At 49.0% G+C, this 17,180-nt stretch overlaps 1 protein-coding gene across 4 annotated transcripts in view; it reads left to right on the top strand.

The window, feature by feature from the left end:
- Nucleotides 1-17,180, top strand: part of cv-c (RhoGTPase activating protein) — a 451,349-nt gene that overhangs the window by 404,169 nt on the left and 30,000 nt on the right. For all 4 annotated transcript variants that reach the window (XM_084601697.1, XM_084601699.1, XM_084601698.1 and 1 more), the window contains 2 exons: nt 8,788-9,060; nt 10,809-10,998. In XM_084601697.1, the coding sequence (XP_084457823.1) occupies nt 8,788-9,060; nt 10,809-10,998 (463 nt within the window). The remainder of the gene's footprint in view (nt 1-8,787; nt 9,061-10,808; nt 10,999-17,180) is intronic.

The following is a 17,180-nucleotide window of genomic DNA, read 5'->3' as shown; positions in this document are numbered from 1 at the left end:
AGAAAAATTACGAGGATGGCGCCACAAACACTCTGAATCGAGGGGTATTTACGAGAGGGTATTGTGCTTCTACAACGTTTTCCCTCTGCCCTTTCGTTTCCATCGGGCGAGAGAGGTAAACACTGGCGAGTCGCGTCGAGTGGTCGGGTCGAACTGAGGTGCAGGTGCTTCGCGCATGCGCAGTAGCGCTACTTGAAAATGGTCCCTTGACAAATGTACACTTGCTTGCATTGAAATTTATTTATCGCCTCGAATTAAGTGTGTCATACTGTTTGTGTGCCGAAACGTTGCCAGCTAAGGCTCTCGCGCTACTTGTTTACTCTACTTACTCAGCAAGATATAATCGTGGCGGAGACATTGAAATTTTTTTTTTCTGGTTTTGTTTTGTAGTCTTGTAGCGCCCCTCGCACCGCGCTTTTATCACAAACAACGGCACGGCGCTGGACAAAGAAGAATTTGGCACTAAGCGTCTCAGTGCAAGCAGCGAAAAAAAAAAAAAAAAAACACAGTTCGAACCCGAACGCTGTCGGAGCTGGTTATTCCTCGTCTTAGCTCCGCCACAAAGCTATCTTCAGATGTTCGCGGTGTTAGCATACATTGTGAGGGTGTGGAATTTACTTTTTTTTTTCAGTGCCAAGAAGAAAAAATATCTTCCCCTTTCTACGATAAAATGAATAGTAGGGCACGGAACTATAACACTGCATAAATTAATATAATATAATTTCAAAGAGCGTCTCCCTAGGAGAAATTGCACGAATACTTGTACCCTCTGCCACTTTACTGGTACAGATAAAATGTTTCTACAGTCTGCCAAGTACAACTTGAAAACCTGAACATGCACAAGCATGCCTCTTCAACCTTCCCATTGAAGTTCCTATATAGCGCAAGCAGTGCAGGCTCCAAAGAAAAGGAGAAAAAATGATATAGTGGGCAGCCGAAGATAATCACCAGCGTTTCAGTCATGTTTTTTTTTTTTTTTTTTTCCCCGAATGTTGCGTTCTGGTGATGATAGTAAAGGTGCCGCAGTACCTGCCGGGGATGTTTTCGGTGAATGGGCAAGTAGGAAACAGCCATGTGAAGCTTCTCCAATACAAAAATGTGATGTTGAATCGGGTTTTGCCGCTGCATTTCCGTCATTCCCTTCACTAAAAATTGAAAAACAAAAAACGATGAGGCTCAACGCTGCTGAACCGAATGTCGAGCTTAGCTCAAATGAGAAAAACCACTGTAATCAAGAGTTCGACGAAATGCAGTCTGATCAGGTGGTGGCATAAAAAAATATAAAGGCTCACTGACCAAGTCAAAGTTTCATGAAAACGTACTATCGTTTCGACAGCCCTACAGCTTCGTTGTTCACAATGGAGAAACCAGACAAAAAGCATTCGTTTATATCTTCTTCAAATACTTTGACTTGATCAGTGGCCCTATATATATATATATATATATATATATATATATATATATATATATATATATATATATATATATATATATATATATATATATATATATATATATATATACATTTTTTTTTTTTGAGAGAAAACACTGAATTGGTTTCCCGTTTGATGCTTTTATTTGCGCTTATTTTATTTATTTTATACGTGCATGATGTCCCGTCCTCTTCCCAGCTAATTCCGCTTCGTGAAGGGGGATATACCGCGGATTGTCCGAAGCATTACGGCGTCTAGGGTAAACCGTTGATGCATTCGGCAGGGAAGCTGGTTCGGCGTTCATTTTGCTATAATGCTATACCTGCCTAGCATCGCCTGCTACCGCGCTTTGCCGCTGTGGCCGGGGGCGCGGAGCGTTCGGTCTAGTTTGCCCGGGCACAGTGAAGACGGCGATGTTGCTATGGTGATGGCACTGCTTACGATTCTTGAAAAACGCGCAACTCGCGCAAGTGAGCAACAGAGCTAATGCTCTAAAAGCCCGTCGGCAGGCAGAGCGTTTCCAAAAGAATGGGGCCCTTATCTCGAGTAAGGTAGATACCGTGTCACCCAGGCGTCCACTCACCCGCCGTCTCAACGCCCAATTTGTTGACTTATTTGAACCTTGTTTTGAAGCAACTCGACTTCCTGTGCTCTGAAAGGTATCCGATCATGTTAGCAAAAGTGACATAGAAGCGTGTGAGAATTTCGAAGCATACAAAGAACGTGCTTCCGTTTGACCACATGAAGCAAAACCGCTGTACTGCATTGGCATGGAAAAATTCACAAATTATAGCACATGCCAAATCTGACCGAACGCAATCTGATCGATGCGTCTAATCGTTTGGCATTTGCAGGAAAACATTTGGTAAGCATGGACGCTCTTGCATAGAGTAAAAATTGGGCTCTGATTATTATGTTGCAAATGTGTGAATGTACAAGTGCCACATCACGAAATTATTTACTACCAACACATGAAGCCGAAAGGCGGGCTCAACACTAAAGTATACTTGTTGCATACGTGTGTGTGCCCTGTGAAATTAGTACAATAAAGTAGGCTACAAGCTACAGTAGTCTACCCAATATATTGGTTCAGAAAGCGCATGCATCATCACGGGATGCTGCAGCAGGACAGGTCAGCGTCTTCCATAGCATGCTACTTTTCACATCAGATTTCAGTGTCGAGTGAAATTCTGCAGGAGAAAAATGTTTCTAGGAGATTGATTGTTAAAATTTTATTCTAATTGCCTGAAAATACCGTGTTCCTTTAATTGCACACACACACACACACACACACACACACACACACACACACACACACACACACACACACACACACACACACACACACACACACACACACACACACACACACACACACACACACACACACACACACACACACACACACACACACACACACACACACACGCACACACACACGCACACACACACACACGCACGCGCGCGCGCGCGCGCGCGCGCGCGAGCGAATAAATAAAATGAAGACTGTGGAGCATCCAACTGGGAGTGGGGAAGTGGTCGCCATAAGCGCCTACAAAACTGTCCCCGTTAGGTCCTTTCTTCTGGCAACCTTCCTTTACAACCCCTTCTCCCCTTCCCCCATTTCCCACATAGTTTAGTGTGAATGCGCCTCCTCAGTGCCGAAGAGAACATGAATACATGTCGGCCTCCTGCGCGATACATAGCCTCTTGGTGGATTTCACATCTATTTCGGAATATCGATTCATCTCAAAAGGAAAAAATTGGCAATCATTCACTTATTTGCACATTGTAACTTACCAGCTCTAGTTTCCAAGATTGAACAAGCACGAACAAAAAATAAACAAGGGCGACTGTTGACTGAAGTTCAGCTAATTATAGCTACATTATCATATTTGTAATCACGTTTGATAAAGCAAATTTCTGGTGACCGCAAGAGCTGACAGCTTCCACTACAGTCAAGGAGTGTTCGGATCCCTACTATATCTATGGCATCAACAACAGGGAGGTTTAGACCATGGTGCCCCTACCGCTTAGGGGGACAGGGCAATAGCGGGGGTGACAGCAGGAGCACAATTCTCTATTATAGTGCACACGCTCCGCTATTACTCTATCCCACTTACGGATAGGGTCGCCGTATTCTAAAGCTCGCTAATGATCACTCGATTGCACAGCCCAAAAGACGAGGATCAAAAGAACACAAGACAGGCGCCGACTTCAACTAAGGTTCATTGACGAAGTGTGCAGAAATAATGCCATTCGCTTTTCCTTTTCACTCGTACTAAGATTGCACTGTGCAATCATGTTGACACCCTGTTTTCTTCGTGTTCAGTCAAGCTAGCCTACTGCAGTCCAGTCCAACCCCCTCACACAAGGCGGGTAGGAGCAATCGGGTTCGTGGCTCTACAGCGGAAACTATACTTCGTCTCACAAGATATCTGCAGCACCGCGAAAGGCAGAGGAGCCCTTTCAATTGTGTTCCTAAGTGCCCCTCGCCTGTGCGTACTATAATAGAGAATTGTGCTCCTACTGTCACCCCCGCCAATTTGGGGGGTCGAGAGGCACTTAGAAGCACAATTGCCTATTGTACGCGTGATCCTGGTTGGACCGGCTGGGGTGCCTCTGCCTTTCGCTGAGCTGCAAACATCTTGTGAGACGAAGTATAGGCAAAAGAGGGAAGGCTCTTGTCATATTGTTGTAGAGCGTATTGTTCGAAGTAGTGGTGTGGTGGGGTGAAGAGGGGAGTTCAATGGGGCAGCCCATGCTGCGCAGGACGAGGACAAAATCCCTCCCTTTCTCTGCCTGGACACTGCTGTGGAGCCGCAAAAACCTTTGAAAGTCCACGCCGCAACACAAGAAAAGCGTTCCGGCAGCTCAAGTCGAGAGAGCTGGGTGGCTGGGTACTCAATTCCTCAGTCTTGGATTAGTGGCGTAGCCTGGTGGCAGAATCTGAACTACTTCCAAGATGGCGACCGTAGAACCGCCACCTTAATGCTGTCGCTCGTGACGCACGCGCGGTTTCTTCTCTCATCTTCGTTCCCTACCTCGTTCTAAACCAGTGAAAGCTCCGGTTCCTCTAACAAGCCTCTTCCGTTTTCTGCAGAGCGTGGCGAACCCGTTCCGTTTCGCATATACTTGCGTAATAATTCTTGCTGGTCTCCTTGTAAGCGGTAGTGCCGAGGACTTGTGGAGCTATAAACCTCGTTTTCACAATCTCTCCTAGCTGTCCTCTGGATTCTGACCCATAACAGACAACCTATAACGAGGGCGCTTTTCAATCTGCCGCGAGTACGCAGCCATGCTATGCCCCGACCTCGTTAGCGGAATCGGTTCAAACTATCAGACGGTGCGTGTGTCTATTGCTCGCATATTCGCATTCGCGACATCAGTCGCTAACGCTGGGCGTTTTTTCTTCCTACGACGGTTTCGCTTTAGTTATGATTCGGCTGTTCCATAACATGCCAGGAAACTCCGTGCAAGGCATTTCCTGAGATGTGCCCTCAAGGTCTGCGAATCTGGCGTGCTGTGAGGTTTTGCTGGAGTAACATTTCGTCTAGTCATTGAAAAAAAGAAATGAAAATCACTTGATTTTAAGATGGACACCTCAACCGCGCCGTGAGAGCTGGAACGGATAAATAGGGAGTCAGGTGGAGAGCTTTTAACGGACATTGACGTCACGCATCACACGGGAGCCTTTTGTGCTTCGCCCGCGTGTAAAGGCCTCCGCAGCGTCCGGTTTTGAATCCCCTGACTCAGAAGCGGAGCGTTTTGACCGCTAAGTAATTGCTGTGGGTACCTCTTTAGGAGAGCGGAGCGGGCATCGCACGGAGACTGTAACGGAGAGGGCACGGTAAAGCTTTTTCGTCGATGAACGTGTGATCCCATGAAAGTAAGTGTGGTTTTCCGAGAAAATAGAAAGTGAAGTTAACTCCGTCGTGAAGGCACAGATTGAGGACGGAAGAAAATTGGGCAAAGGAAGAGACGCGCCGTTGTATAAGGCTCCATATAAATTTTATCCATCCTGTCTTTCTCAACGCGGCGTTTGCGTTTCACATAAACTTTTGGGAAACTGGCCCTCGACACACTTTCCAAGTTTTCTGGTTTTTTTTTTTTTTTTTTTTTTGCGCTAACATGAAGCCAACGTTTGCCCTGTACGGGCTGCACTTCAAGTAGGGCCCCTGCTTTGGCTCACGATCTAGCAGAGCGGACCATAATCCACAGCCTGTGCCATATTTTTTTTTTCTTCTTTTCACAATACTTGTTTTAGACAAGTCTAGCCGCCTTGTTCGAAAACCGCAGTGGCCCTCATTAGGGGCCTCACTCGCCCTGGAGGTGACGCCAAGACGTCGCGGTGCCTCTTGGACCGCTTGACGGCGGCGTGTTAGCGAGTGGCAGGGGAAAGGCCATGCGAACACGGTGTAGTTATGAGGACGGGCGAGCGACAAGTCGACCCACTCTCGAGATTGGGGCTGGCTACGCCGACCCGTAGTAATTGCGACCGCAGGATGCTGTGCTGTGCCTCGCCCCTTGCTTTGCACGCACGAGAGCCCGGTTTCTTGGTTCGCCTTCTTGGAAAGACCCGCGTGATGTGAGCGTGGCTGCTTCGACTGCGGCGCAGGAGGGCGTTATTAGCGTCGGCCGCGCGGCGTCGCCGGCACAGTGCTCGTGACGAATCTGCTTTCTCTGGTCGTTAACCTCCTGAGGGTCATTAGGCCTTGATGAGGGCGCCAGACTGGCGTGTGCGTCGGCTCTCCGCATTCCACTTTTGAGGTCGCACCTTTTGGGGAGCGATAATCTTCCTCCACTGTTCTCGTTCTCTAGTTTTCTTTTCTTTTATTTTTTTTTGTTATCGCTTTCTCCCCCTTCAGACGTGTTTTCTCGTACTTGTTTTCATTTTCAGCTTCGATGCTGTGCTTCCAGACACGAGAAGACCTGCGTGCAGGCGCGGCTTTTGCATCGTTAGGTTGAGAGTGAAAGTTCCCCTTTTTTTTTCTTTGTTTTTTTTTTTTTTTCCGTACTCGTGCGTTTTCTTCGCTCTCCTTTTGTGTCACGCCACACGCGTGTTCTTGGCTGCTTTTTGCGGCCGCAGACTAAGCCTTGGTAGGAACGAACTTTCCGCGATAAGCAGCGCATGAATGCATCTCCGGACTAACAGTACCGCCTGTGCCGATGCGGGCGTGTGGCGCGCACCGAAGAAAATGTGCGGGCGGGATATTTAAAGAACGGGGGAATAACCGCGCCGTGCCGACCTGATCCCACGTGTCTGCCCGAATTTTCTTACAACATATAGTCGCAAAAAAAAAAAAAAGAAAGAGACGTTAAACGGCAGTTAAGTTCTGAGCACGGATATGCATGCAGAAGCAGTATTAATTCAACACTCGTTTAGCTAAGCTTTGATCGTTTAGCTTTATTTTACGACGTCTTGCCACGTTTAGCAAATCATTTAAGAGCTGCTTCATGCTTTCATAAGGATGAAGGAGGCCTAATTAAGGTCTTTAATGCAACTTTTCCTCGGGAGGTTAAGACGTCGACATCCGAAGCGCAGTGTGTAAGACTGCAGCTTACCACATGAAGGAACCGGTCACCGAGGTGGCGCAGTCATCATGGTATTCGAGTTGTTGTTTGAGTTCTGTCAAAACCTTGCAAAAAAAAAAAAAAAAAAAGAAAATGGTAGCCAAGGTGGCGTATTGGTCTATCGCAATGTCCAGCGAAGCTGTTTTCTTTGGCTCGGCGTGGGTTTGAATCCCACCGATAGGTAGTAATGCTTGTGCATTAAAGGTTCTTGTTTCAATAATGAACTTACCAAGCACGGTTTTCTTGTCCTTCTGATTGCTTTCTTCTCTGGTGCCAGTTGCGTAATCAGCCTGCGCGGTTAGGTCGTTTTCACTGCAACGCTCTATGTACAGCCGCCCAAATCTTTAACCGGCGTGCGCGACGGCCTTCTTTTCTGTGCTAATAAAGCTTGCCAGGTCAAGATTAAGCAAGGGTTTTACTACTTTTGGCAGGTTAGCTCCTCTAGGCGAAAGCCTTTGACAGAAGATTGTCAGCAGAGGTGCCACGCTTTCGAGAGCGAGGGTCAAAAGTCAATTAATAAACCGGGAATCGAACCTCCGTCCCTTGGATCCTCATGCAGCCCAGCGATTTACCAACTGCGCCACGCTTCGGATCGTGAAACGCTCTTCAAAATTTCTCTTGTCTACCGTGAGGATGATAGCGGGATTTTGCGAGTGACAGATACTGCGCCTTTCCTATAGACGAATTATAGAACACCGGTGTATTTTGATGTCTTTATAGTTCACTCTAGATGCATTCAATGAAATGCTGGTTGTGTTAAACGTGGGGCGCGCCATTTATCTTCACGACTGGTCATGACGTCAACAGGCGACTCATGCATAAACGAAGCTGACCCCGCCAGGCGTCCGACCCAGGCGTCCGTGCGGCACCTTTCATTTGCCGCTTCCTCGAACGTCGCACCACACAACAAACAGAAGCTGACCCAGATGAATAAAGTTTTACCAAACCAAACCCAGATGCCTAGGAGGCGTTAGTACAGCAGGCATCAGCGGTGTTTGAAATTGGTTTACAGGCTAGAAAAGGCGTAGTGTCTGTCAGAATTCTCCGCGAACACATGTACCACGCCGTAAAGGAAGGGAGGAAGGTGGGAGTGAAAGAAGAGTGGGAGATAGAGGTTTCGTAGTGGAGGGCTACGATCCACCGCGCTATAATGGCTTTCGCCTCATCGCACTTTAGTGGTCCAAAGTGCCCTCTAGAATTTTTTTGCTGCACGCAGTGAATTTTCTCCCCATATATCTTGTGCAGCATGTGTTTGAAAAGGAACCTTATCTTCCTTCGAGTACCGCATCCGGACCTTCAAGTATACGCGGACAATGGCTATCTCGTGATCATCGTGGGAGATCTGGATTGCGTCTCCCATTGGAGACGCAGATCTGTTCGTCGAGTTACCGGGACGTTTGCTGGGGCGCTGTTGCGTTGTGTCTTAGGAACGGTATTGCGGGCAGGCTCCGCAACGTTAGCTGGGGTTGATTTCTTGCTGAATCAAGGTAGCGTCTGTTATCGGAGCAGAATGTACGCGAGGCTTCAGGCTTTTTCGCGAAGGCTGCTCGCACAGTCAGAACTGAGCGCTAACAATGGTAACACAACATCGCTCTTCTCGCCGACGTGACACGCGGCAGATGCTGGAAACTCCTGACGTGCCCTGACCACAGAGTTTGTTACTTAACGAGTCCGACCGTGAAATTGTCCCTTTAACAACGGCAGTGTAACTGGCAATGCGGAGGCATCCAGCGCGCACCGAAATAACGAAATGAGCGCGAAGAGTGCGTTTTGTCCGCAGGCTCCGGTGCCGGCGGCGATCCCGCGGCGGGTGGCGGAGCGAGCCCTTGGTCTAACCACCTAGGACCCGACAATCACGCGCTGAGCGACTCCGAGTGCTCGCCCCAACTGGCCCACAGGCGAAAGGCGGGCAGTTTCAGGTCCAGGCACAAGAACCAGCAACAGCAGCAGGTCCCGGCACGGTGGCTGTCGGCGAGCTCGGAGCATGGGCGCGCGAGCGTCTACGACAACGTGCCCGCGGGCGCTTCCGCGGGCGACGCTGCCAACAACCAAGGTGAGCGCGCGCCATTTCATCCCGGATGACGAAGCACTCCAGCGACTCGGTCGATGCAATAAAAGAGCCCTTGACGTGATTTACTGCCTTGCTATGGTAGAATACCTGCTCGTGGGGGGGAAATGAAATACAATTGGTGCAGTGGTGCACGATAACGGCTGCGCGCGTGGATACGCTTTGGGTGGGTATACAGTGTAGCACAGTTCGTAACGAGTCAAGTCAAGCGTACAGCTGTTGGCTGTCTCGTCTCGCTGCTCACTTTTGCCGGTTGGCCGAGGTTTTTTTTTTTTTTTTTTTTTCTTTTTTTTTTTTTTTTTTTTTTTGAGAGTAGATTGGGCGGAGCAGCTTGTGGCAGTGCGGTACAATTTAAACCCTGTACGTTGCGCTTGTGGCACGCGCTTATTGTTAGGTCGGATATATTTTTTCTCTGCGGGTGAGTTATTAAAGTACTCGATATGGCGAACGTGGTTGTACTCAAGTTTGGGCCCTCTTGCGGGTGAGTTGTGTGGAGTGGTTGCTTAGTCGATAATCGTTGCATGCCGATTATGAGCTTGATTTTTAGCGGTAGGTCCGCCACCTCGCGGCGCACGTGACTGCTCGCTGTCATGCTGCAGTGTGGTGCCCGCCGCTATTCGCTGCTATAGTTAGGAAACTATGCGGTGCTCGCTGGTCCAGAACGTAGATGCAATGTCACTGATCCATGTGCATCCGGGCGACGTGTGCATCGAAATCTAAAGCTGATATGACTATTATTATAGCGGTTGGTCTCTGTCTGCAAGCAGGCACTTAAATGTAATTGTTAAAAAGCACCTCGTTTGTTTTTGCTGATGTCTGTCAACAGTGGTATTACAATGCCTCAGAATTCATCATTGGTTCAAGAATAAGAGTATATGGGAAAAAAAAAAAAAAAAAAAAAAAAAAGGTGACGAGCTTCAGTGAAGCGACGCCGTATTCTGTAATAATTACTTACTTTGCCCTTTCATTACCAGTATTTCCACTTGTGACGCAATCACTGACAACCAAAAATGCGATGCCTTTCACCAGGCCAGTATCTAAGGAAGGACCGACTAACCACAGAGTAATAAAGGAGTGACCTACAAAAATAACTTTCATAATATGTCCTCTGTTAGTTGGAGTTAAATCTGTCTAATATGGCTTTTATTTCCACTGGCTTCAGGTGTCTGAAGTGTATATGGTAGTTTCTGCTGCCGACCTTCCTTTTCTTTTTAGCTTTTTTTTTTCACTACTACTACTACTACTACTACTACTACTACTACTACTACTACTACTACTACTACTACTACTACTACTAATGACATAGTGTTTTCACTGCTGACGATCTTAGGAAAATATATTTTACAGCGTTTTATAATGAACACATTCCATTTCACCCTGCATTGCTTTTAGCGAACAAGCATTCGTCGATCTTTCTCTTGTTTGTACATTTTTTTGAGAAGGCCAAGGTTTTAAATCAAATGTGAGTATCGTAACTCTAGGCACCTCACGTAACAACTCATCATGCTCCTGTCACACGGTCATTTTCAAAGGCGATCGAGTAGATAGCCTTCGAGAGTTTGAATTGCGATTGAACTCGAAGGAGTTGCCGCAATAGCTTTTGCATCATTAAAACTCATACAACTAACTGTTTTCTTTGCAATAAATGAATAAAATCAATCAATCAATTAATCATTGCAATAAATAAATAAATAAATCAAACTTCCTATCGCCGTGCTGATGCATCTTGGCAGGCGTGACCTTCCAACAGCAGCAGCAGCAGCAGCAGCAGCAGCAGCAGCAACAACAACAACAGGCGGCTGACACGGGAAGTGTGGGCTCCGGATCCACCGGTCGAGGTGCCCACGAGGAGAACGACAGGCCTGCATACACCACAGAGCGGCGGGACTCTGGCGTCGGTTCCTCACTCACTAGGGCCGGAAAGTGAGTCACCGTCTTTCTATATGCACATCGTAATTACCCTGTTACAATTAACGCGCACCCGATTTTCATGTTTGCTGAAGTGAACAGAGGACAACTTTTGCATATCGCGTCGCTCTTCTGACGCGTCAAAAGCACGACGCGGAGTAATGTGACGCCTGTCAACGAAGCTACTACGGCGTACTCGTTCACGCGCGTTTGCTCTGGAACAAACTCCGATCCTCGCCAACTTGTTTGAGATGTTTGCTTACTGGATTATATCTCTATGTCAGGGTTTGCGTCTGAAATAGCCCGACGGGGGCTTATTGTTATATTTCGTGTCAACGCAGGCGCACGCGTTGCGCGGCCTTACAAACGCTTGTGTTACGTTGCTTAGCACGCGAACTCCATTTGCAGAAACACCGCGCTAGATGGAGAGAGGAAAAACGATGGGAGGGGGGGGGGGGGGATGTAAGCGAATGCTCAGGATCCAGATCGAGTGTGCGTGAATGCTAGTGCAAGTCGATATCCACCTACTTGGGGACAATAACAGATCGATGCATTTGCACGCGTGACGAAGCCGTTGAGCTGGAAGCAATTTGAGATGCTGCGCGCTGTTTGCTTTCCACGCCACTTGTGCCCATCCCGATCGACCTCAACACACATGCGCACACATAAGAAAAAGACGACAAGATCGCGCAGGAAAAAGTAAAAAAAAAAAAAAAAAAAACTTCGTCACTAGTATACGAAAACGTTGATGGTATACCTGTGCCGAAGCTAGTAGTCTCATTTCATTTCCTCTTCTTTTTCATTAACGTCGTCACACGGCGTCTACACTGTCAGTGATTTTTTTTTTTTTTTTTTTTTTTTTTATCCCGGTGCGTACGGTTATAGGGCACTCGGCTGAGGATGCGGGATCGAATCTTCGATGGGAATTAAAAGCCCCGTCTACTCTGCGATGTCAGTGCTGGTTGACGTCATCGCGTCCTTGGGAGAGCGCGCCTCAGTAGCGCGATTTCGGCTGACTTGTGTGCCGTGAGGCATCAGACGATTCGGAAACGCAATTTTCAAGTTTTCAAATCGCGAGTTAACCTGGAAGTGACTCTTCCCGAAGTCGCACATAACTCATCAACCCATCTTCAACCGTACTCCACCTCCGCCTCCCGCCCCCCGCATTCGATGGCCGGAGGGGACAAGGACAGAGGAGGGGGGAGTCTTTTGTTTTACGAGCGCGACCCGCGTTCAGCGTGCCGGCACTGCGTACGCGTTCCGCGCTACAGACGTACGCGCAGTTGGCCGGCGCCATACGGGGCGCCCTCAGAGAGATCAGCGCATGCGCGGTGACATGCGCGGGTCGCTAAATTTCTTTAAAGAATCGCGCGGCCGAGAAATAGAGCTAGATTCGCCTGCTATCGCTAGTTTTGTTCTAATACAATCTGCCATTGCTCTTCGCTAGCTTCTTGGCTAGCAGAATGATATGCACAGGCGATATCAATGCAACACGAAGAAGTAAAGCTTTTGACGGCGGCGCTGGCTGCGTATCTAGTGGCGGTGCCTAAAAGACACAAAGCTCAGACTTTTCATAGCCTTACTATTTGTACTTTTTCCCCGCTGTTGCAAATAAAACATACTTAGCACATGACTTACTTTTATTGCCGCGGCTTGGATAACCTATCATTTTGCACTGGACTTTGTTTCTCAACATCCAGTAGCAAGCTTTTCAGAAACTAGTAGAATTAAACAAGTTATTACCTCCGCACAGAGAATTTTATCTTGGGTGCGGATTCTCACCGCGAAGAGCGTTTAAAACTTGGCGCGCTGCCAACTTGGGGGACAGTCCCACCCCAACAGAAGATCCCGTAAAAAGATAAACATGCAGAGATGTTATCGGCGTGCAGCACCTTGGCAGGCTGTCAAGGTTAGAGCTGCCGACTGCGAAACTGAGGGCTCGATTCTCAACCATAGAAGTGGAAGGGGAGTTAACTGAGCAAATCATGGAGGAAGGAAAGAACCCACCGTGGAAGGAACTTAGGAGAGGCCTTGACGTCATTTTTTTTGAAGCCGGACGCTGCAACGTCTCTCCTCCTCCGTTACCTTCTGCATTCTCTTTCTCCGCGAAGCTCACGTACCTAGGGCCTCGAGGCTCCCTTGCCGCTAAAGAGGGAACCCTGCAAGCAGCGGCCACGTGCGTAGAATCTCAAGCTGCCAAATGCGGTCTCCGCTGCGCACCGGAGAAGTCACAAATAATCCGCATACAGGGATATGCCTACAAGTCCCCGGGAACCATCGAGGTCCTACTCGAGGGCACGAAAATTAGTGAGGTTCCGCTTATACGTATACTAGGCCTATGGATCCAAAGTGACAGGAAGGCAACACAAACCCTGCAAAGCCTTCAAACCACATCTCATCAGGTTGCTCGCATGATCAGGCGGGTTACTCGAAGCCGCAAAGGCATGCGCGAGGAGGACACCACCCGCCTGGTACAGGCCCTGGTGATGAGCCGCCTCTCATACGGACTACCGTATCTCACCCTACTCAAAGCAGATATGAGCAAAGCAAATGCAATCATCCGCATGGCTTATAAACACGCATTGGGCCTACCCAAGTACACATCAAACGACAGCCTTGAAGACCTCGGGCTGACCAACACCTTTGCCGAAGTACAAGAGGCGGTTCTTACCTCACAGAAGGAAAGGCTTTTTACCACCAGGGCCGGAAGGACTATCTTGGAAAGGATTGGCACACCAATGGATCTCGAGAAAGTCCAGGACACACAAGACATCGATCCCACTCTTCGATCTCGCATTTATGTGTCCCCACTGCCAAAGAACATGCAGAAAGAAAAGCACGATGGCCGAAGAAATGCTCGAGTCGACTGCTTGCGCCGAACTCACGGACAGACAAGAAACGTAGTCTACGTTGACGCTGCCACATACCCCAACTCAGCTCACACCGTGGCGGTAGTGCTAGACACCAATTTCAAGGAAATCACCAGCGCCTCTATTCCAACAAGTAGCCCAACTGTAGCTGAAACAGCCGCAATAGCGCTGGCCATACAACATGGAGACACCTCGGGACAGAACCTCAATATAGTAACAGACTCAAAGTCAGCCTGTCGGCTCTTTCTCTCAGGCAGAATCCCGAAACCCATCGCACCTATACTCAACACTGAGTACACTCAAAAATCCACCAGCAAGCATCAAATCACTTGGACTCCCGGTCACGAGGGTCTTGAGGGTAACGAGGCTGCGGATGGCCTAGCTCGAGGATACACAAACCGAGCAGGCAACCTTCCCGACCTTATCCCTCTACCCCCCTCCTATGACGAAAGACTACTTTCTCTCCGAATGCAGAGACAAGTTTTTCCCCCTCCGCACCGCCAACTCACCGCGGGAGAGGCTAGAGATTGGCGCAAACTACAAACAAACACTTTCCCAAACCTGCATAAGCTTAACATCATTTTTCCTAATCAATATAAAGACGCCTGCCCTTGGTGTGGCGAGACCCCAACCACATACCACGTCACGTGGGGATGCTTCGGCGATAAACCCCGCGGCTTGGAAACACAAAACTCCGAGGAACAGTGGGAGACCTCCCTGCTGAGCTCAGATTTGGAGACCCAAATAAAAATGGTTGTTCAGGCCAGAGCCACAGCGGTGGTCATTGGGATCCTGAAATAAGGATCCCACCCGAAATGTATAATCATCTCTCTCTTTTTTTTCTTTTTTTCTTCTTCTTCTTTTTGCCAATAAAAGTTTTCAACAACAACATAGGGCCCTTAGCAACGCTGTTGCTAGTGGCCCGAGTTTTCATAGCAACAGCGTCGCCGTTGCTAATGGCCCGACTTGGCCAACACCTCCTAGACTTCTCTTCTATCTCTTAGAAGCCTATCTAGGAGGTGTCGACTTGGCTAAACCTAAATTTTGACGTCACTTCCGCCACACTTTCTATAATGCATTGGGAATGGCAAGGGCCTTTCTAAAGTTGTTTCCTTCCTCCATGGAGCAAATAGTGGTGAAACAGCGGCTTAAACTTCACTGTTACTTCGGCTACTATCCTTTTGGAGGGAAATTCGAAACCTTGCGAGGTTTTCATACATTTTTGAGATTGTGTTATCCAAACCCACGTTAGAATACGGTCGTATTAGCCGTATACGCAAATGCATTGCCTCTACATGCTATTGACCAGAAACAACTACAAGAACAGAATCGTATTATGCCGAAAAATGCGCCTAGAGAGAGCTAAATAAGAAAATTAGGCTCTTTGGAATATATTGATTGCTTATGGAAGGTGTGGTATTTAAAAGGGGGAACGGTCTTCCGCCCCGCTCCTACTCCGCATTGCGTCCTCGCTGGCGACCCGCGGAGGGAACAAAGGGGACAAAGGACGGGGACGACACAGCGGTAATACTCCAATACTATTTATTGCACTTGCAAATAATACAGAGCATGCCGGCTAGCTATACATCAACAAGGTATTCCTTGGAAGGGCAAGGCTACGTAAGAAGGAATTTTGACTCACCGGCTGGGGAATGGGGGTGCGACTTCGGAGGCGGACATTTGAACGCGCCGTGAATATGGCGGCCGGGATCTCCCGTGCGCGCCGCATTCTTCGGACGAAGCCAACCACGGCGTTTGCCGCGGGAGGCGGCGAGAGCGTGCGGTATTTACCGGTCGCTTCGCCGTTGGGAACCAGAAGATGGGCGGTCGTGCACGACGGGTCCTCCCGTGTGCGCAGCGTACTCCGTGCCTGCTATCCCCCGGCGTTTGCCGGGAGAGGCGGCGGGAGACGACCGCTCTCGTTGCAGGCTGGATCCAGAAGTCCCCTCTCGTCCTCTCGCGGGAACCCGCGTAGACGTCTTGGTGGCGCACCCATCGCTGGTCTCCTTCCCCCAAGGGGAGGTATTTACCTCCTCTCCCAGCCGGCGCTGCCATGAAGCTCGTTGGGGTGGTGGTGGTCGGTCGAGGCGAAGGGGGAGGAAACTGGTTTTCCACAAAGGGGCCTGTTCAGAAGGTGGACCTTGTTTTCATTCTGTGATTCGTGGAGAGGTCTGAGGCATGCGGGAGGGTATTTTTGCCGGTCGTGAACGCTCAATCACGTGACACAAAAGTGACGTAGAGCTACTACGTCACTTCTGCGTGTCCTGTCGACGTTTTTTTTTTTTTTTTTTTGTTTTTTTATTCTACTGGGGCAGCGAGAAAAGCGCTTCGCCGTCGGAGCGCGGCTTCGAGCTGGCGGAGGGAGAGCATCTAGCCGTCCGCACGCTTTCTTCTGTATTTTTTTTTCCTATTAGTAGGGAGAGGTTGAAAGGAAGGGCGGGTAAAGCCCCTCAATAAAGGGGCTTTAGGGGCGGGCAGGCTAGACAACGTAAGCCTTGTATACATGAGCCCGACGCAAGCGGGTCGGGTAGGGGGGAGCCGGTTGTCGAGCTAAGCCAGCCCGACCCGTCCGGGTTTACACGAGCTCGTTTCTATCGGGCAAAGATCGCTGCTACACCGTGCGTCGAGCAAGAGAACCAGGCGCTGGCAGGAGAGGAGGAAAAGGAGGCTCAGACGAACAGCTCACGGTCCCGTCCCCGACCAGCAAGGAGGCAAGAGAGGAGATGCCTGCCCGACGCGTCAGAAGCCTTGTATACATGAGCCCGACGCAAGCGGGTCGGGTAGGGGGGAGCCGGTTGTCGAGCTAAGCCAGCCCGACCCGTCCGGGTTTACATGAGCTCGTTTCTATCGGGCAAAGATCGCTGCTACACCGTGCGTCGAGCAAGAGAACCAGGCGCAGGCAGGAGAGGAGAAAAAGGAGGAATGCTCAGACGAACAGCTCACGGTCCCGTCCCCGACCAGCAAGGAGGCAAGAGAGGAGGTGCCTGCCCGACGCGTCAGAGTATACATGCCCCTCGCCCATCGGGTAGGGTCGAGCCAACCCAGGTAACGCAAAATGTCACTGGAACGTTATCTGAATGGCCACAAATGTCAGAGAGCAACGTTGCCTGATTGTTGCTAATGTCACTATTTTTGATCACCAGATAACGTTATGCACTAATGTTTCTACAACGTTCTGAAAACGTTGACGTTATGTTATTTCAACGTTACACCAACAAAAAATGACGAAAGAAACGTTGCCTGTACATTGCCTTAATGTATTCTAAACAATGCATGCGGTACCTTCCTCAAGGAGCTTCTAGGCAAAAGCTACATAACCCGCACCAT

The sequence above is a fragment of the Amblyomma maculatum genome, chromosome 4 (assembly GCF_055883805.1).
Source record: "Amblyomma maculatum isolate TAMU_Amacu chromosome 4, ASM5588380v1, whole genome shotgun sequence".
Classification (NCBI taxonomy): domain Eukaryota; kingdom Metazoa; phylum Arthropoda; class Arachnida; order Ixodida; family Ixodidae; genus Amblyomma; species Amblyomma maculatum.
This window is presented reverse-complemented; position numbering and strand designations above follow the sequence as displayed.